We start from the raw sequence: 20,802 nt of genomic DNA, 5'->3' as shown, positions 1-20,802 counted from the left end.
TCAAAAAGTAGTGCACTATATAGGGAAGAGGGTTCTATAGGGCTCTGGTCTAAAGTAGTGCACTATATAGGGAATAGGGTTCCATAGGACTCTGGTCTAAAGTAGTGCACTATGTAGGGAATAGGGTTCCATAGGACTCTAGTCTAAAGTAGTGCACTATATAGGGAATAGGGTTCCATAGGGCTCTGGTCTAAAGTAGTGCACTATATAGGGAATAGGGTTCCATAGGACTCTGGTCTAAAGTAGTGCACTATGTAGGGAATAGGTTTCCATAGGACTCTGGTCTAAAGTAGTGCACTATGTAGGGAATAGGGTGCCCTTAAAGACATACCCTTAGTGCTGGACCTGAGTCTCTCCTCTTTCTATAGCATTTGTTTTTCAAACCCCAGACATTTCACAATTGTGTGCCAGCGCTGAACTATCACACCTCAAGGGCTTGATGATTAGTTGAATCAGGTGTGGAGGCTCCGGAATAGAATGCAAAACAGACCTAATTGAGCTAGTTTCTTAAATGAACCGAAACACCATGTTACCAAAACCCCATGTTACCCATGTTGGGGGTGGAACGGCTGTTGGTCCCCGACAAGAGGTTTGAGAACCACCGGTCTACACTACTGTTGCCTGTCTTGGAAGCTGAGGAGGATTTAGCCTACAGATGAGTGCATCTGGCTCAAGGCGACCTCTGTTGACAAGCACGTACTGAAGATAACATTTTAGCTTTAGCTTCTAGAGAAACAGGCAATCTGCAATCTGCCAGCCCAAACTCACACACCACAGAGAAACAGACCATCTGCAGTCTGCCAGCCCAAACTCACACACCACAGAGAAACAGACCATCTGTAGTCTGCCAGCCCAAACTCACACACCACAGAGAAACAGACCATCTGCAATCTGCCAGCCCAAACTCACACACCACAGAGAAACAGACCATCTGCAGTCTGCCAGCCCAAACTCACACACCACAGAGAAACAGACCATCTGTAGTCTGCCAGCCCAAACTCACACACCACAGAGAAACAGACCATCTGCAATCTGCCAGCCCAAACTCACACACCACAGAGAAACAGACCTAACTCACACACCACAGAGAAACAGACCATCTGCAGTCTGCCAGCCCAAACTCACACACCACAGAGAAACAGACCATCTGCAGTCTGCCAGCCCAAACTCACACACCACAGAGAAACAGACCAAACTCACACACCACAGAGAAACAGACCATCTGCAGTCTGCCAGCCCAAACTCACACACCACAGAGAAACAGACCATCTGCAGTCTGCCAGCCCAAACTCACACACCACAGAGAAACAGACCAAACTCACACACCACAGAGAAACAGACCATCTGCAGTCTGCCAGCCCAAACTCACACACGACAGAGAAACAGACCATTTGTAGTCTGCCAGCCCAAACTCACACACCACAGAGAAAAATGGTATCTGTAGTCTGCCAGCCCAAACTCACACACCACAGAGAAACAGACCATTTGTAGTCTGCCAGCCCAAACTCACACACCACAGAGAAAAATGGTATCTGTAGTCTGCCAGCCCAAACTCACACACCACAGAGAAACAGACCATTTGTAGTCTGCCAGCCCAAACTCACACACCACAGAGAAAAATGGTATCTGTAGTCTGCCAGCCCAAACTCACACACCACAGAGAAAAATGTTATCTGTAGTCTGCCAGCCCAAACTCACACACCACAGAGAAACAGCCCAAACACACACACCACAGAGAAACAGCCCAAACTCACACACCACAGAGAAACAGACCAAACTCACACACCACAGAGAAACAGGCCATCTGCAGTCTGCCAGCCCAAACTCACACACCACAGAGAAACAGACCATGTGTAGTCTGCCAGCCCAAACTCACACACCACAGAGAAACAGCCCAAACACACACACCACAGAGAAACAGCCCAAACTCACACACCACAGAGAAACAGCCCAAACTCACACACCACAGAGAAACAGACCATCTGCAGTCTGCCAGCCCAAACTCACACACCACAGAGAAACAGACCAAACTCACACACCACAGAGAAACAGACCAAACTCACACACCACAGAGAAACAGACAATCTGCAGACTGCCAGCCCAAACTCACACACCACAGAGAAACAGACCATCTGTAGTCTGCCAGCCCAAACTCACACACCACAGAGAAACAGACCATCTGCAGTCTGCCAGCCCAAACTCACACACCACAGAGAAACAGACCAAACTCACACACCACAGAGAAACAGACCAAACTCACACACCACAGAGAAACAGACCATCTGCAGTCTGCCAGCCCAAACTCACACACCACAGAGAAACAGACCATCTGTAGTCTGCCAGCCCAAAGTGACTCCGTTCTCAAACCATTATAATGTACAGTGGTTCCTCCTTTAAAAGTTGAGTCATGCTGCAGCACACCCTGAGTGCTACTGCAGCATTCTGTGTCTCGTCATTTAATTCTCTGCCATTTCTTCTGTTACTGCAAGTTATTGCTAGTTTGACCACCAGAGGGCATCCTTGAGGAGCATTTGATAGTGTCCTGTATTGGCATTACCAAATATAACAATATGCATTTCATAAATATTCAATAAAGTGTGTACAGTCGTGGCCAAAAGTTTTGAGAATGACAAATATTAATATCCACAAAGTTTGCTGCTTCAGTGTCTTTAGATATTTTTTGTCAATGTTACTATGGATACTGAAGTATAATTACAAGCATCTCATAAGTGTCAAAGGCTTTTATTGACAATTACATGAAGTTGATGCAAAGAGTCAATATTTGCAGTGTTGACCCTTCATTTTCAAGTCCTCTGCAATCCGCCCTGGCATCCTGTCAATTAACTTCTGGGCCACATCCTGACTGATGGCAGCCCGTTCTTGCATAATCAATGCTTGGAGTTCCTGGATGGTTGGGAGAAGTTGATCTCAGAGAATGTTTGTTGGTACCATTTTTTATTAATCGCTGTGTTCTTAGGAAGAATTGTGAGTCAACTCCCTTGGTTGAGAAGCAACCCCACACATGAATGGTCTCAGGATGCTTTACTGTAGGCATGACACAGGACTGATGGTAGCGCTCACCATGTCTTCTCCAGACAAGCTTTTTTCCGGATGCCCCAAACAATCGGAAAGTGGATTCATCAGAGAAAATGACTTCATCCCAGTCCTCAGCAGTCCAATCCCTGTACCTTTTGCAGAATATCAGTGTGTCCCTGATGTTTTTCCTGGAGAGAAGTGGCTTATTTGCTGCCCTTCTTGACATCAGGCCATCCTCCAAAAGTCTTTGCCTCCCTGTGTGTGCAGATGCACTCACACCTGCCTGCTGCCATTCCTGAGCAAGCTCTGTACTAGTGATGCCCGGATCCTGCAGCTGAATCAACTTTAGGAGACGGTCCTGGCACTTGCTGGACTTTCTTGGGCGCCCTGAAGCCTTCTTCACAACAATTGAACCGCTCTCCTTGAAGTTCTTGATGCTCCGATAAATGGTTGATTTCAGTGCATTCTTACTGGCAGCAATATCCTTGCCTGTGAAGCCCTTTTTGTGCAAAGCAATGATGACGGTACGTGTTTCCTTGCAGGTAACCATGGTTGACAGAGGAAGAACAATGATTCCAGGAACCACCCTCCTTTTGAAGCTTCCAGTCTGTTAGTCTGTTATTCGAACTCAATCAGCATGACAGAGTGATCTCCAGCCTTCTCCTCGTCAACACTCACACCTGTGTTAACGAGAGAAGCACTGACATGATGTCAGCTGGTCCTTTGGTCCTTTAGTGGCAGGGCTGAAATGCAGTGGAAATATTTTTTTAGGGGATTCAGTTCATTTGCATGGCAAAGAGGGACTTTGCAATTAATTGCAATTCATCTGATCACTCTTCATAACATTCTGGAGTATATGCAAATTGCCATCATACAAGCTGAATTGCCATCATACAAGCTGCTTATATTTGTGTCGTTCTCAAAACGATTACATACACTTAGATTGGAGTCATTAAAACTCATTTTTTCAACCACTCCACAAATTTCTTGTTAACAAACTATAGTTTTGGCAAGTTGGTTAGGACATCTAATTTTTCCAACAATTGTTCACAGACAGATTATTTCACTTATAATTCACTGTATCACAATTCCAGTGGGTCAGAAGTTTACATACACTAAGTTGACTGTGCCTTTAAACAGCTTGGAAAATTACAGAAAATGATGTCATAGCTTTAGAAGCTTTAGAAGCTTCTGATAGGCTAATTGACATCAGTTGAGTCAATTGGAGGTGTAGCTGTGGATGTATTTCAAGGCCGGCCTTCAAACTCAGTGCCTCTTTGCTTGACATCATGGGAAAAAGAAATCTGCCAAGAACACAACAAAAAAATTGTAGACCTCCACAAGTCTGGCTCATCCTGTGGGAGCAATTTCCAAACGCCTGAAGGTACCATGGTCATCTGTACAAACAATAGTATGCAAGTATAAACACCACGCAGCCATCATACCGCTCAGGAAGGAGACGCGTTCTGTCTCCTAGAGATGAATGTACTTTGGTGCGAAAAGTGCAAATCAATTCCAGAACAACAGCAAAGGACCATGTGAAGATGCTGGAGGAAACAGGTACAAAAGTATCTATATCCACAGTAAAACGAGTCCTATATCGACATAACCTGAAAGGCCGCTCAGCAAGGAAAACCGCCATAAAAAAAGCCAGACTACGGTTTGTAACTGCACATGGGGACAAAGATCGTACTTTTTGGAGAAATGTCCTCTGGCCTTATGAAACAAATATAGAACTGTTGGCCATAATGACCATTGTAATGTTTGGAGGAAAAGGGGGAGGCTTGCAAGCCGAAGCACACCATCCCAACCGTGAAGCATGGGGGTGGCAGCATCATGTTGTGGGGGTGCTTTGCTGCAGGAGGGACTGGTGCACTTCAAACAATAGATGGCATAATGAGGCAGGAAAATTGAAGCAACATCTGAGGACATCAGTCAGGAAGTTAAAGCTTGGTCGCAAATGGGTCTTCCAAATGGACAATGACCCCAAGCATTACTTCCAAAATGGCTTAAGAACAACAAAGTCAAGGTATTGGAGTGGCCATCACAAAGCCCTGACCTCAATCCTATAGAAAATTTGTCAGCAGAACTGAAAAATTGTGTGGGAGCAAGGAGGCCTATAAACCTGACTCAGTTACATCAACTCTGTCAGGAGGAATGGGCCAAAATTCACCCAACTTATTGTGGGAAGCTTGTGGAAGTCTACCAAAAACGTTTGACCCAAGTTAAACAATTTAAACAATTTAAAGGCAATGCTACCAAATACTAATTGAGTGTATGGAAAACTTCTGACCCACTGGGAATGTGATGAAAGAAATAAAAGCTGAAATAAATCATCCTCTCTACTATCATTCTGACATTTCACATTCTTAAAATAAAGTGGTGATCCTAACTGACCTAAAACAGGGACATTTTATTAGGAGTAAATGTCAGGAGTTGTGAAAAACTGAGTTATATATTTGGCTAAGATGTATGTAAACTTCCTACTTCAACCGTAGTTCAGCTATTAGACAATTCTTTAGTAAAGGTTGAATAGTCTATTGTTCAGCTAATAGCCCATTCTCATCAAACATTGTTTGCAGAATTCACATCCTGCTACTCCTGTGAAAAACTAATAATACCTTTCCCCCTTTCACGTTAAAGATTCCAATTGATAAAGTGTTTTTAGCCACAATTAATTCAACCCCAATAAATACATTTGGGCACAGTCGATAGCGTGCTGGACTTCAGGGCAATGTTGAGGGTTCTAAACCTGCTCCCTGCTTGCTATAATTAATTAGTTTGATACACCTGGTATTGGATATGGCCGTTAGCGTGCTGGACTTCGGGGTTGAGGGTTCTGCTCCCTGCTTGCTATAATGAATTAGGGTTATTGGATATGGCAAAAAAGGGAAAAACCTGCTAAATCGTGATTTTTGTAAATGAACTACATTACAAACAAATATGCACAATCATTTGTCTCCACATTAACTAAAATATTCCTCTCAATTGTACATTTCTTTTGCTTGACTCATTATGACGTTATAACTACATTTGCTTCCTCGTAATGTTTTGTCAGCCATATTTGCTAAAGTCACCAGGGACAGTTTCAAATTTGTCATTGGAATCACTCGATATGATTGGTCATATAAAAACCTTGGGGCCCAAATGCATAATGCTCTAACTCCCCCTTGTGGCGGTCTGAAGCAATGAAGCAGTGGTGCAGGGTACCTCTAAGTCCCGCGGTGTAAGCATGCAAGTTTTAAAGTAGGAACCATATTATGGCTGAAAAGTTGTCAACCCAGAAATTCCGAGCTCCCCCATTGGGCACAAGTCAAACTGTACTGTAGCTGAATACAGCACGTGGAAGGCTCACCTGGTTATTTCTGGCTGGTGTACTGTGTGCAGTGGCAGCTGGGAAGTGTTCAACTGCCTTCCCTCCTTTCTCCTTCTGCTGCTTGGGCTCAGAGTCCGCTCCTGATTCAGTCATCATGGCCAATCACACTGGAAAAGAGAGAGAGTGATAGCGAGAGAGCGATAGAGAGAGAGCGAAAGAGAGAGAGAGAGCGATAGAGAGAGAGAGAGAGAGAGAGAGAGAGAGAAGGGAGAGAGAGAGAGAGAGCGATATAGAGAGAGAGAGATTGTTTGTGTGTGAGGAGGGGATTTACAGAGCCACCCACCATTCCTAAACCAGTGGCAGCTCAGAGCCATTATCACTGACTACTAAATCAAACCAAATGTTATTTGTCGCATGCACCTGAATACAACAAGTATAGACTTAACCGTGAAATGCTTAGTTACGAACCCTTTCACAACAAATAAAGTAACAAAGCTGACAAATAGATAATAAGACAGTAATACTATAAAATTAAAATTAAGTTTCCTTGATGTTTTTTCTACTTGATTGGAGTCCACCTGTGGTAAATTCAATTGACCTGATTTGGAAAGACACACACCTGGCTATGTAAGATCCCACAGTTGACAGTACATGTCAGAGCAAAAACAAGCCATGAGGTCGAAGGAATTGTCCTTAGAGCTCCGAGACAGGATTGTGTCGAGGCACAGATCTGAGGAAGGGTATCAAAAAATGTCTGCAGCATTGAAGGTCCCCAAGAACACAGTGGCCTCCATCATTCTTAAATGGAAGAAGTTTGGAACCACCAAGACTCTTCCTAGAGCTGGCCGTCCGGACAAACTGAGCAATTGGGGGAGAAGGGCTTTGGTCAGGGAGGTGACCAAGAACCCGATGGTCACTCTGACAGAGCTCAAGAGTTCCTCTGCGGAGATGAGAGAACCTTCCAGAAGGACAACCATCTCTGCAGCACTCCACCAATCAGGCCTTTATGGTAGAGTGGCAAGATGGAAGCCACTCCTCAGTAAAAGGCACATGACCGCCTGCTTGGAGTTAGCCAAAAGGCACTTAAAGGACTCTCAGACCACGAGAAACAAGATTCTCTGGTCTGATGAAACCAAAATTGAACTCTTTGGAGGAAACCTGGCACCATCCCTACGGTGAAGCATGGTGGTGGCAGCATCATGCTGTGGGGATGCGTTTCAGCGGCAGGGACTGGGAGACTAGTCAGGATCGATGTAAAGATGAATGGAGCAAAATACAGAGAGATCCTTGCTGAAAACCTGCTCCAGAGCACTCAGGACCTCAGACTGAGGGCGAAGGTTCACCTTCCAACAGGACAACGACCCTAAGCACACAGCAAAGACAACACAGGAGTGGCTTTGAGACAAATCTCTGAATGTCCTTGAGTGACCTAGCCCGTGCCCGGACTTGAACCCAATTGAACATCTCTGGAGAGACCTGAAAATAGCTGTGCAGCGATGCTCCCCATCCAACCTGACAGAGCTTGAGAGGATCTACAGAGAAGAATGAGAGAAACTCCCCAAATACAGGTGTGCCAAGCTTGTAGCGTCATATCCAAGAAGACTCGAGGCTGTAATCGCTGACAAATCGCTGACAAAGGTGCTTAAACAAAGTACTGAGTAAAGGGTCTGAATACTTATGTAAATGTTATATATATATATATAGTTTTTTATTTCTAGTAAATATGCAACCATTTCTAAAAACCAGTTTTTGCTTTGTCATTGTGGGGTATTGTGTGTATATAGACGACAAGAAAATGAACAACATTTTTAAAGGCCGTAACGTAACAAAAGTCAAGGGGTTTGAATACTTTCCAAATGCACTGTAGTTATAAATAATATATAATAGTACACTGCAAATTGACCTCAAGAATCCCAATTTTGACATTTAATAGAGTACAGATGGAATACTAGATTTAATAGAGTACAGATGGATTACTAGATTTAAAATAAATATTTGTGAAAATATATAAATAAATAAATAAATAATAACAATGTTGTAACGTCGTTCTTCGTTTGTGGAAAGAGAGTCGGACCGAAATGCAGCGTGGTTGTTACTCATGATCTTTAATGAAGGAAAACGGAACGATACATGAAATAACTCATAAATACAAAAAACAACAAACGGAACGTGAAACCTATTACAGCCTATCTGGTGAACACTACACAGAGACAGGAACAATCACCCACGAAATACACAGTGAAACCCAGGCTACCTAAATACGGTTCCCCATCAGAGAAAACGAGAATCACCTGACTCTGATTGAGAACCGCCTCAGGCAGCCAAGCCTAACTAGACACACCCCTAATCATACGCAATCCCAAATCCTATAAAACCCCAATACGAAACACTACACATAAACCCATGTCACACCCTGGCCTGACCAAATATATAACGAAAACACAAAACACTATGACCAAGGCGTGACAAATGTGTTTAGATAGAGTCACGGATATGTTTTTGTATAATCCTACACAGTCTTAGAAGTAATATAGACCTAGAGCCTTATTTAGTTTCCCTTACAATACAAACATTACAGTTGAATCCATTTGATCAACTTTATTTGTAGATTCGGTTAGTAATAGAGTAATTAAGTTATTAGTAATTAATAAAGTCCAATTAAAGCTTCCTTTGACAAAGTAGAATCCAAAAAGATAATAATATAACCAATCAGGTCACAGGTGAAATGATTGGCTGTATTCCGAAACAAAAGCACCTGTGCATGAACAATTGTAAAGGATGAATTGCATAAATAAATAAATAGCATATTTACATTTTTAAGTTAAACGGTTTAAACCAAATAATGGTGCCGTTTTACAACTCTACTATTTTGTTCGTTTTTTTTCTCCACATTGTTTATAACTTTGTATATAATGTTGTTGCTACCTGTCGTTTATGACCGAAAATAGCTTCTGGACATCAGAACAGCGATTACTCACCTCAAACTGAACAAAGATATTTTCTTTAATGAGTCCGAAGCAAAGGATATACAAGGCCCAAATCCCCGTCATCAGCGTGAAGAAAATACGAAATTACAAGGGGGGCGGAGGTCTGGGTGTTAGAATTTGTCGGTGAGTGAGTAATCCGCCTTTACCATCCGTTCAAATTGCCAACGTGATATCGCTGGGGAAAAAAACTGGACTTTCCTACCAACGGGACATTAAAAACTATAATATATTATGTTTCACTGAGACGTGGCTGAACGACGACACATATACTAAAGAGCTGGTGGGATTTCATTTCATTTCTTCGGCAGGACAGAGCAGCTACGTCTGGTAAGGCGAAGGGGAGGAGTTGTCAATAACAGCTGGTGCGCGATGTCTACAATTAAAGAAGTCTCGAGGTATTGCTCGCCTGAGGTAGAGTACCTCATGATAAGCTGTAGAACACACTATCTACCAAGAGAGTTTTCATCTATATTCTTCGTAGCCATCTATTTACCACCACAGACAGATGCTGGGCGCTAAGACCGCACTCAACCAACTGTATAAGGTCATAAGCAACGAATAAAATGCACATACAGCAGCAGCGCTCCACCTGTCTCAACGTCAACAGTGAAGAGGAGACTCCGGGATGCTGGCCTTCTACGCAGAGTTCCTCTGTCCAGTCTCAATGTCAACAGTGAAGAGGAGACTCCGGGATGCTGGCCTTCTAGGCAGAGTTCCTCTGTCCAGTCTCAACGTCAACAGTGAAGAGGAGACTCCGGGATGCTGGCCTTCTAGGCAGAGTTCCTCTGTCCAGTCTCAACGTCAACAGTGAAGAGGCGACTCCGGGATGCTGGCCTTCTACGCAGAGTTCCTCTGTCCAGTCTCAACGTCAACAGTGAAGAGGCGACTCCGGGATGCTGGCCTTCTACGCAGAGTTCCTCTGTCCAGTCTCAACGTCAACAGTGAAGAGGCGACTCCGGGATGCTGGAGTTCCTCTGTCCAGTCTCAACGTCAACAGCGAAGAGGAGACTCCGGGATGCTGGCCTTCTATGCAGAGTTCCTCTGTCCAGTCTCAACGTCAACAGTGAAGAGGCGACTCCGGGATGCTGGCCTTCTATGCAGAGTTCCTCTGTCCAGTCTCAATGTCAACAGTGAAGAGGCGACTCCGGGATGCTGGCCTTCTAGGCAGAGTTCCTCTGTCCAGTCTCAACGTCAACAGTGAAGAGGCGACTCCGGGATGCTGACCTTCTAGGCAGAGTTCCTCTGTCCAGTCTCAACGTCAACAGTGAAGAGGAGACTCTGGGATGCTGGCCTTCTAGGCAGAGTTCCTCTGTCCAGTCTCAACGTCAACAGTGAAGAGGCGACTCTGGGATGCTGGCCTTCTAGGCAGAGTTCCTCTGTCCAGTCTCAACGTCAACAGTGAAGAGGCGACTCTGGGATGCTGGCCTTCGAGGCAGAGTTCCTCTGTCCAGTCTCAACGTCAACAGTGAAGAGGCGACTCCGGGATGCTGGCCTTCGAGGCAGAGTTCCTCTGTCCAGTGTCTGTGTTCATTTGCCCCTCTTAATCTTTTCTTTTTATTGGCCAGTCTGAGAAATGGCTTTTTCTTTGCAACTCTGCCTAGAAATCCGCATGGAATAGCCTTCATTTCTCAGAACAAGAATAGACTGACGAGTTTCAGAAGAAAGTATTTGTTTACTGGCCATTTTGAGCCTGTAATCGAACCCACAAATGTTGATGCTCCAGATACTCAACTAGTCTAAAGAAGGACAGTTTTATTACTTCTGTAATCAGGGCAACAGTTTTCAGTTGTGCTAACATAATTGCAAAAGGGTCTTCTAATGATCAATTAGCCTTTTAAAACTGGATTAGCTAACACAAAGTGCCATTGGAACACAGGAGTGATGATTGCTGATAATGGGGCCTCTGTATGCTAATGTTGATATTCAATCAAAAAAATCAGCCGTTTCCAGCTACAATAGTATTTTACAACATTAATAATGTCTCCACTGTATTTCTGATCAATTTGATGTTATTTTAATGGACAAGAAATTTGCTTTTCTTTCAAAAACAAGAACCGCAAACTAAGTGACCCCAAACTTTTGAACGGTATTGTATATGTAATGTCTCTGACTACCTTGCTGTACCAGAGAGATAGTCCTGTGTAGATGCTACATCAGAGTAGGGTTTGTTGTTCACTTCAGTCATCTGATACATATGTATCTGTTGTCTTTCCAACCACATGGAATAATTAAGCAATAAGGTCCGAGGGGGGGTATATGGTCAATATAGCACAGCTATGGGCTGTTCTTACGCACGACGCAATGCGGAGTGCCTGGATATAGGACTTATATATTGGCCATATACCACAAACCCCTGAGGTGCCGTATTGCTATTATAAACTGGTTACCGACATAACCGCTCTAGTAATTTAATAGGATCTCTATGGCAGTAGTTTATTCGACATAATATGTAGTTGACATCAATGACGAATAACCTTGCCCCAAAACAATATACTACCCCTCTCTTTTTCGGGAAGATGATTTGATGAAGTATCAGGCTTAACGGTTTGACAAGTGCTTTTCGCAAAGTCAAAATACACCGAAGAAGCATAACAATGTCGGAAATGAAATTCTACAGAGATACGAGATCAATTAGCGAAGCAACCCTTACAATGTTGCGCACACTGCTAAGTTACAATATAGTGCGCCAGAAAGGTTATACCAAACACGTAATAAACATCTACCATGTCGTTTTGGCTATGCCGCATGACTAGTTTTACAAAAACAGAAAACCATTTTCACGCCAGTTTGCTGTCATTCTGACTTCGGGTGATGTGGTCAGGAAACCTTCGTATTCTTGACATGCAAAAAAAAAGGACCAACACAAATATTCACAACATACCAGACAATATTCCTTCCAATCGGTTTGACATCAACAGAGTAGAAAAAAGTATCCGGTCAAATGTATAGTAATGTCATTTACCGGTGTAGTGCCTTCTCTGTCCGTCCGGTACTGCGTGAGCAAAATATCCGTGGTTGTAGTTTAGTTGCGGTTGCTTCTTCTTGATTGTGATCCTACTACAGCTTCAGTGTCTCTCTTCAGCAGCAGACTTAGACTGTCAGAGACGCAGCTCAGCTAGGGATTCTGGGATAGATGGACAGCCAGGGTAATAATTTGGGAGTAGTGGGCACTATAACTGATCTAAGATCAGTTTGAATATCTCTATGGTAGATGGGAGGGGGGGGGGGGTAAGAGTGGGCACTATAACTGATCTAAGATCAGTTTGAATATCTCTATGGTAGATGGGAGGGGGGGGGTAAGAGTGAGCACTATAACTGATCTAAGATCAGTTTGAAAAGCAATGGTAGTTCAGTTGGTCAGCAGGGTAATAATTTGGGAGTAGTGGGCACTATAACTGATCTAAGATCAGTTTGAAAAGCAATGGTAGTTCAGTTGGTCAGCAGGGTAATAATTTGGGAGTAGTGGGCACTATAACTGATCTAAGATCAGTTTGAAAAGCAATGGTAGTTCAGTTGGTCAGCAGGGTAATAATTTGGGAGTAGTGGGCACTATAACTGATCTAAGATCAGTTTGAAAAGCAATGGTAGTTCAGTTGGTCAGCAGGGTAATAATTTGGGAGTAGTGGGCACTATAACTGATCTAAGATCAGTTTGAAAAGCAATGGTAGTTCAGTTGGTCAGCAGGGTAATAATTTGGGAGTAGTGGGCACTATAACTGATCTAAGATCAGTTTGAATATCTCTACGGTAGATGGGGGGGGTAAGAGTGGGCACTATAACTGATCTAAGATCAGTTTGAATATCTCTATGGTAGATGGGGGGGGGTAAGAGTGAGCACTATCCCCGTCATCAGCGTGAAGAAAATACGAAATTACAAGGGGGGCGGAGGTCTGGGTGTTAGAATTTGTCGGTGAGTGAGTAATCCGCCTTTACCATCCGTTCAAATTGCCAACGTGATATCGCTGGGGAAAAAAACTGGACTTTCCTACCAACGGGACATTAAAAACTATAATATATTATGTTTCACTGAGACGTGGCTGAACGACGACACATATACTAAAGAGCTGGTGGGATTTCATTTCATTTCTTCGGCAGGACAGAGCAGCTACGTCTGGTAAGGCGAAGGGGAGGAGTTGTCAATAACAGCTGGTGCGCGATGTCTACAATTAAAGAAGTCTCGAGGTATTGCTCGCCTGAGGTAGAGTTGTCGTATTGGGGTTTTAGTAGGCATTGGGATTGTGGCTGAGTAGGGGTGTCTAGCATAGGCTATGGCTGCCTGAGGCGGTTCTCAATCAGAGTCAGGTGATTCTCGTTGTCTCTGATTGGGAACCATATTTAGGCAGCCTGGGTTTCACTGTGTGTTTGTGGGTGATTGTTCCTGTCTCAGTGTGTTTGTATTTCACCAGATAGGCTGTCTAGGTTTTCACGTTCCGTTTTCTTGTTTTTGTATTGTTCGTGTTTTTTCTATATTAAATATGTATCGAACTAACCACGCTGCATTTTGGTCCGACTCTCCTTCGACGGAAGAAAGCCGTTACAAGCCAGTTCTGTCCGGTGGAATAAACATTGTGGATCTAAATTTTTTTCCTCATAATCCTGGACCATCCAGTTGACATTGTGTTTCTGAATGACATCACCAAGAGGTAGAACATAAGAAAACAATAGTGGTCCTAAAACGGATCCTTGAGGAACACCACCATTTTTTTTTATAAATAAATATTATTAAATATTATTCTCAGACCTCAACAAAGGATTATCAAAAGCTGTGCTATAAATTCTTGGGCAACCTAGATGCCCTTTCAGACTCCCTCCACCTACCCAAGGAAGTCGGAGTACAAGATCAGTTAACCACCTAACCGAAGATCTAAATTTAAACTTGCGTAATACCCTAGATGCTGTTTCACCTCTAAAAACAAAACAACATTTGTCACAAGAAATTAGTTCCCTGGTACACAAAAAAGACCAAAGTCCTGAAGCAAGCTTCCAGAAAATTGGAACGGAAATGGCACTCTACCAAACAGGAGTTGTAAGTTTCCGTGTTCCTCAAGGATCCGTTTTAGGACCACTATTGTTTTCTTATGTTCTACCTCTTGGTGATGTCATTCAGAAACACAATGTCAACTTTTACTGCTATGCGGATGACACACAGCTGTATATTTCGATGAAACATGGTGAAGCCCCAAAATTGCCCTCCCTGGAAGCCTGTGTTTCAGACATAAGGAAGTAGATGGTGGTAAATGTTTTACTTTTAAACTCGGGCAAAATAGAGATGATAATTCTAGTAAGCTACAGTCGCAAGACGCAGGCCTCCTTGTTGTCCTTAGAATTTCTAAGCAAACAGACTGAAGGCAGGGCTTTCTCCTATAGAACTATGTTTATGGAATGGTCTGCTATCTATTGTCGGATGAGGCCACAGTGTCCCCCTGTCTCAGCCTCCAGTATCTACAGTATATATAGTCTATGTGCCGGGGGACTAGGCTCAGTCTGTCCTATCTGGTGTCCTGTGAGAACTTAAGTATGCTCCCTTGGGGCGATGCACAATTGGCCTAGCGTCGTCCGGGTTAGGGAGGGCTTGGTCGGTAGGGATATCCTTGTCTCATCGTGCACCAGCGAGTCCTGTGGCAGGTCGGGCACAGTGCGCGCTAACCAAGGCACATTGGTGCGGCTGGCTTCCGGGTTGGATGCATACGGGAGTTGTAGCGATGAGACAAGATAGTAGCTACTAACAATTGAATATCACGAAATTGGGGAGAAAAAGGGATTAAAAAAAGTATATATACTATCTGGTGTCCTGTGAGAATTTAAGTATGCTCCCTCTAACTCTCCCATCTCTCTCTCAATTAAATTTCAATTGAATTAAATGTCTTTATTGGCATGGGAAACACATGTTAACTTTGCCAAAGCAAGTGAAGTAGTTAATAAACAAAAGTGAAATAAACAATAAAAATTAACTCACTCACAGAAGTTCCAAAAGAATAAAGACGTTACAAATGTCTTATGTCTACTGCATATACGGTGTTGTAATGATGTGCAAATAGTTAAATGTGAGCGGACCAAGTAAATGGGCGTCACTATCTTCTTCTCCCCGTGAAACCGGAACACAATAGGCTTATCTTTAAACTACAACAAAAAGTCACGGGATTGTCACCGTCTTAGTGGTTCTTCCTGGATAGCTCCTCTCTCTCGGTGGCCATCTTCCAGAGATAGTTTCCCCTCCCCTCTCTGCTGGTTCCATTCTCTCTCTTATAGGGGAAGGAGAGTATGTCATTAGTACCGTCAGCTGTGCTTAATTGCCTCTGGTTACCTCGTCTCCCATGCCTTGTTGGGCTACTATCCATGAGCCCAGCCTGCCCTCTGGTTACCTTGTCTCCCATGCCTTGTTGGGCTACTATCCATGAGCCCAGCCTGTCCTCTGGTTACCTTGTCTCCCATGCCTTGTTGGGCTACTATCCATGAGCCCAGCCTGCCCTCTGGTTACCTTGTCTCCCATGCCTTGTTGGGCTGCTATCCATGAGCCCAGCCTGCCCTCTGGTTACCTTGTCTCCCATGCCTTGTTGTGCTACTATCCATGAGCCCAGCCTGCCCTCTGGTTACCTTGTCTCCCATGCCTTGTTGTGCTACTATCCATGAGCCCAGCCTGCCCTCTGGTTACCTTGTCTCCCATGCCTTGTTGGGCTACTATCCATGAGCCCAGCCTGCCCTCTGGTTACCTTGTCTCCCATGCCTTGTTGGGCTACTATCCATGAGCCCAGCCTGCCCTCTGGTTACCTTGTCTCCCATGCCTTGTTGTGCTACTATCCATGAGCCCAGCCTGCCCTCTGGTTACCTTGTCTCCCATGCCTTGTTGGGCTACTATCCATGAGCCCAGCCTGCCCTCTGGTTACCTTGTCTCCCATGCCTTGTTGGGCTAATATCCATGAGCCCAGCCTGCCCTCTGGTTACCTTGTCTCCCATGCCTTGTTGGGCTACTATCCATGAGCCCAGCCTGCCCTCTGGTTACCTTGTTTCCCATGCCTTGTTGGGCTACTATCCATGAGCCCAGCCTGCCCTCTGGTTACCTTGTCTCCCATGCCTTGTTGGGCTACTATCCGTGAGCCCAGCCTGCCCTCTGGTTACCTTGTCTCCCATGCCTTGTTGGGCTGCTATCCGTGAGCCCAGCCTGCCCTCTGGTTACCTCGTCTCCCATGCCTTGTTGGGCTACTATCCCTGAGCCCAGCCTGCCCTCTGGTTACCTTGTCTCCCATGCCTTGTTGGGCTACTATCCATGAGCCCAGCCTGCCCTCTGGTTACCTTGTCTCCCATGCCTTGTTGGGCTACTATCCATGAGCCCAGCCTGCCCTCTGGTTACCTCGTCTCCCATGCCTTGTTGGGCTACTATCCATGAGCTCAGCCTGCCCTCTGGTTACCTTGTCTCCCATGCCTTGTTGGGCTGCTATCCATGAGCCCAGCCTGCCCTCTGGTTACCTTGTCTCCCATGCCTTGTTGGGCTACTATCCATGAGCCCAGCCTGCCCTCTGGTTACCTTGTCTCCCATGCCTTGTTGGGCTACTATCCATGAGCCCAGCCTGCCCTCTGGTTACCTTGTCTCCCATGCCTTGTTGGGCTACTATCCATGAGCCCAGCCTACCCTCTGGTTACCTTGTCTCCCAGGCTCTGTTGGGCAACTATCCATGAGCCCAGCCTGCCCTCTGGTTACCTTGTCTCCCAGGCTCTGTTGGGCAACTATCCATGAGCCCAGCCTGCCCTCTGGTTACCTTGTCTCCCATGCCTTGTTGGGCTACTATCCGTGAGCCCAGCCTGCCCTCTGGTTACCTCGTCTCCCATGCCTTGTTGGGCTACTATCCATGAGCCCAGCCTGCCCTCTGGTTACCTTGTCTCCCATGCCTTGTTGGGCTGCTATCCATGAGCCCAGCCTGCCCTCTGGTTACCTTGTCTCCCATGCCTTGTTGGGCTACTATCCGTGAGCCCAGCCTGCCCTCTGGTTACCTTGTCTCCCATGCCTTGTTGGGCTACTATCCCTGAGCCCAGCCTGCCCTCTGGTTACCTTGTCTCCCATGCCTTGTTGGGCTACTATCCGTGAGCCCAGCCTGCCCTCTGGTTACCTCGTCTCCCATGCCTTGTTGGGCTACTATCCGTGAGCCCAGCCTGCCCTCTGGTTACCTTGTCTCCCATGCCTTGTTGGGCTGCTATCCATGAGCCCAGCCTGCCCTCTGGTTACCTTGTCTCCCATGCCTTGTTGGGCTACTATCCGTGAGCCCAGCCTGCCCTCTGGTTACCTTGTCTCCCATGCCTTGTTGGGCTACTATCCCTGAGCCCAGCCTGCCCTCTGGTTACCTTGTCTCCCATGCCTTGTTGGGCTACTATCCATGAGCCAAGCCTGCCCTCTGGTTACCTCGTCTCCCATGCCTTGTTGGGCTGCTATCCATGAGCCCAGCCTGCCCTCTGGTTACCTCGTCTCCCATGCCTTGTTGGGCTACTATCCCTGAGCCCAGCCTGCCCTCTGGTTACCTTGTCTCCCATGCCTTGTTGGGCTACTATCCATGAGCCCAGCCTGCCCTCTGGTTACCTTGTCTCCCATGCCTTGTTGGGCTACTATCCATGAGCCCAGCCTGCCCTCTGGTTACCTTGTCTCCCATGCCTTGTTGGGCTACTATCCATGAGCCCAGCCTGCCCTCTGGTTACCTCGTCTCCCATGCCTTGTTGGGCTACTATCCATGAGCCCAGCCTGCCCTCTGGTTACCTCGTCTCCCATGCCTTGTTGGGCTACTATCCATGAGCCCAGCCTGCCCTCTGGTTACCTCGTCTCCCATGCCTTGTTGGGCTACTATCCATGAGCCCAGCCTGCCCTCTGGTTACCTTGTCTTCCATGCCTTGTTGGGCTACTATCCATGAGCCCAGCCTGCCCTCTGGTTACCTCGTCTCCCATGCCTTGTTGGGCTGCTATCCCTGAGCCCAGCCTGCCCTCTGGTTACCTCGTCTCCCATGCCTTGTTGGGCTACTATCCATGAGCCCAGCCTGCCCTCTGGTTACCTTGTCTCCCATGCCTTGTTGGGCTACTATCCATGAGCCCAGCCTGCCCTCTGGTTACCTTGTCTCCCATGCCTTGTTGGGCTACTATCCATGAGCCCAGCCTGCCCTCTGGTTACCTCGTCTCCCATGCCTTGTTGGGCTACTATCCATGAGCCCAGCCTGCCCTCTGGTTACCTCGTCTCCCATGCCTTGTTGGGCTACTATCCATGAGCCCAGCCTGCCCTCTGGTTACCTTGTCTCCCATGCCTTGTTGGGCTGCTATCCCTGAGCCCAGCCTGCCCTCTGGTTACCTCGTCTCCCATGCCTTGTTGGGCTACTATCCATGAGCCCAGCCTGCCCTCTGGTTACCTTGTCTCCCATGCCTTGTTGGGCTACTATCCATGAGCCCAGCCTGCCTTCTGGTTACCTTGTCTCCCATGCCTTGTTGGGCTACTATCCATGAGCCCAGCCTGCCCTCTGGTGGTCTTTCCACATAAAGTACAAAAGGGAAAATAAATAAACATACATTTGGGTTGTATTTACAATGGAGTTTGTCTTCCCTGCCCTTTTCTTGTGGCAACAGGTCACATATCTTGCTGCTGTGATGTCACTGTGGTATTTCACCCAGTAGATATGGGAGTTTATCAAAATTGGGTTTGTTTTCGAATTCTTTGAGAGATCTCTAATATGGTCATACATTTGGCAGGAGGTTAGGAAGTGCAGCTCAGTTTCCACCTCATTTTGTGGGCACTGGTTGCCCTTTTCCTGTGGCAACAGGTCACAAATCTTGCTGCTGTGGTGGCACACTGTGGAATTTCACCCAGTAGATATGGGAGTTTTCAAATTCTTTGTGGATCTGTGTAATCTGAGGGAAATATGTGTCTCTAATATGCTCATACATATTAGTGCGGCTCAGTTTCCACCTCATTTTGTGGCAGTGAGCACATAGCCTGTATTTTCTTGAAGGGCAATGGTTCTGTAACTGATTCAAGTATTTTTTGCCAGATCCTAATTGGTATGTTGAGTTTTATGTTCCTTTTGATGGCATAGAATGCCCTTCTTGCCTTGTCACTCAGCTCGTTCACAGCTTTGTGGAAGTTACCTTTTTAGGCCGAGGTATGCATAGTTTTGTTGTGTGCTCTAGGGCAACGGTGTCGAGACAGAATTTGTATTTATGGTCATGGACCAACTGGACCTGTTTTGGAGCACCATTATTTGGTCTTACTGAGATTTACTGTCAGGGTTCAGATCTGTCAGGCCCAGGTCTGTCAGGGCCCAGGTCTGTCATGGCCCAGGTCTGTCATAGCCCAGGTCTGTCAGGGCCCAGGTCTGTCATGGCCCAGGTCTGTCATAGCCCAGGTCTGTCAGGGCCCAGGTCTGTCAGGGCCCAGGTCTGTCATGGCCCAGGTGTGTCATAGCCCAGGTCTGTCAGGGCCCAGTTCTGTCAGGGCCCAGGTCTGTCATGGCCCAGGTCTGTCATACCCCAGGTCTATCAGGGCCCAGGTCTGTCAGGGCCCAGGTCTGTCATGGCCCAGGTCTGTCATAGCCCAGGTCTGGCAGAATCTGTGCAGAATATCTAGGTGCTGCTTTAGGCCCTCCTTTGTTGGGGACAGAATCAAATCAAATCAAATCAAATGTATTTATATAGCCCTTCATACATCAGCTGATATCTCAAAGTGCTGTACAGAAACCCAGCCTAAAACCCCAAACAGCAAGCAATGCAGGTGTAGAAGCACGGTGGCTAGGAAAAACTCCCTAGAAAGGCCAAAACCTAGGAAGAAACCTAGAGAGGAACCAGGCTATGTGGGGTGGCCAGTCCTCTTCTGGCTGTGCCGGGTGGAGATTATAACAGAACATGGCCAAGATGTTCAAATGTTCATAAATTACCAGCATGGTCGAATAATAATAAGGCAGAACAGTTGAAACTGGAGCAGCAGCACAGTCAGGTGGAAGTTGAAACTGGAGCAGCAGCATGGCCAGGTGGACTGGGGACAGCAAGGAGTCATCATGTCAGGTAGTCCTGGGGCATGGTCCTAGGGCTCAGGTCAGTTGAAACTGGAACAGCAGCATGGCCTGGTGGACTGGGGACAGCAAGGAGTCATCATGTCAGGTGGTCCTGGGGCATGGTCCTAGGGCTCAGGTCCTCCGAGAGAGAGAAAGAAAGAGAGAAGGAGAGAATTAGAGAACGCACACTTAGATTCACACAGGACACCGAATAGGACAGGAGAAGTACTCCAGATATAACAAACTGACCCCAGCCTCCCGACACATAAACTACTGCAGCATAAATACTGGAGGCTGAGACAGGAGGGGTCAGGAGACACTGTGGCCCCATCCGAGGACACCCCCGGACAGGGCCAGATCATCAGAAAACAGTAGACATTTGACTTCAGATTCTAGTAGGGTGAGGTCGGGTACTGCAGACTGCTCTAATGCCCTTGCCAATTCATTGATA

At 46.2% G+C, this 20,802-nt stretch overlaps 1 protein-coding gene across 1 annotated transcript in view; it reads right to left on the bottom strand.

Moving 5' to 3' along the window:
- LOC115127126 (band 4.1-like protein 3) overlaps positions 1-6,508 on the bottom strand; it is a 128,367-nt gene extending 121,859 nt beyond the window's left edge. The window contains exon 1 of the mRNA XM_065013798.1: positions 6,392-6,508. Coding sequence (XP_064869870.1) covers positions 6,392-6,508 — 117 coding nt within the window. The remainder of the gene's footprint in view (positions 1-6,391) is intronic.
- Between the last annotated feature and the right edge of the window lie 14,294 nt (positions 6,509-20,802).

This window comes from Oncorhynchus nerka, linkage group LG9b (genome assembly GCF_034236695.1).
Source record: "Oncorhynchus nerka isolate Pitt River linkage group LG9b, Oner_Uvic_2.0, whole genome shotgun sequence".
In the NCBI taxonomy this organism is placed as follows: Eukaryota; Metazoa; Chordata; class Actinopteri; order Salmoniformes; family Salmonidae; genus Oncorhynchus; species Oncorhynchus nerka.
This window is presented reverse-complemented; position numbering and strand designations above follow the sequence as displayed.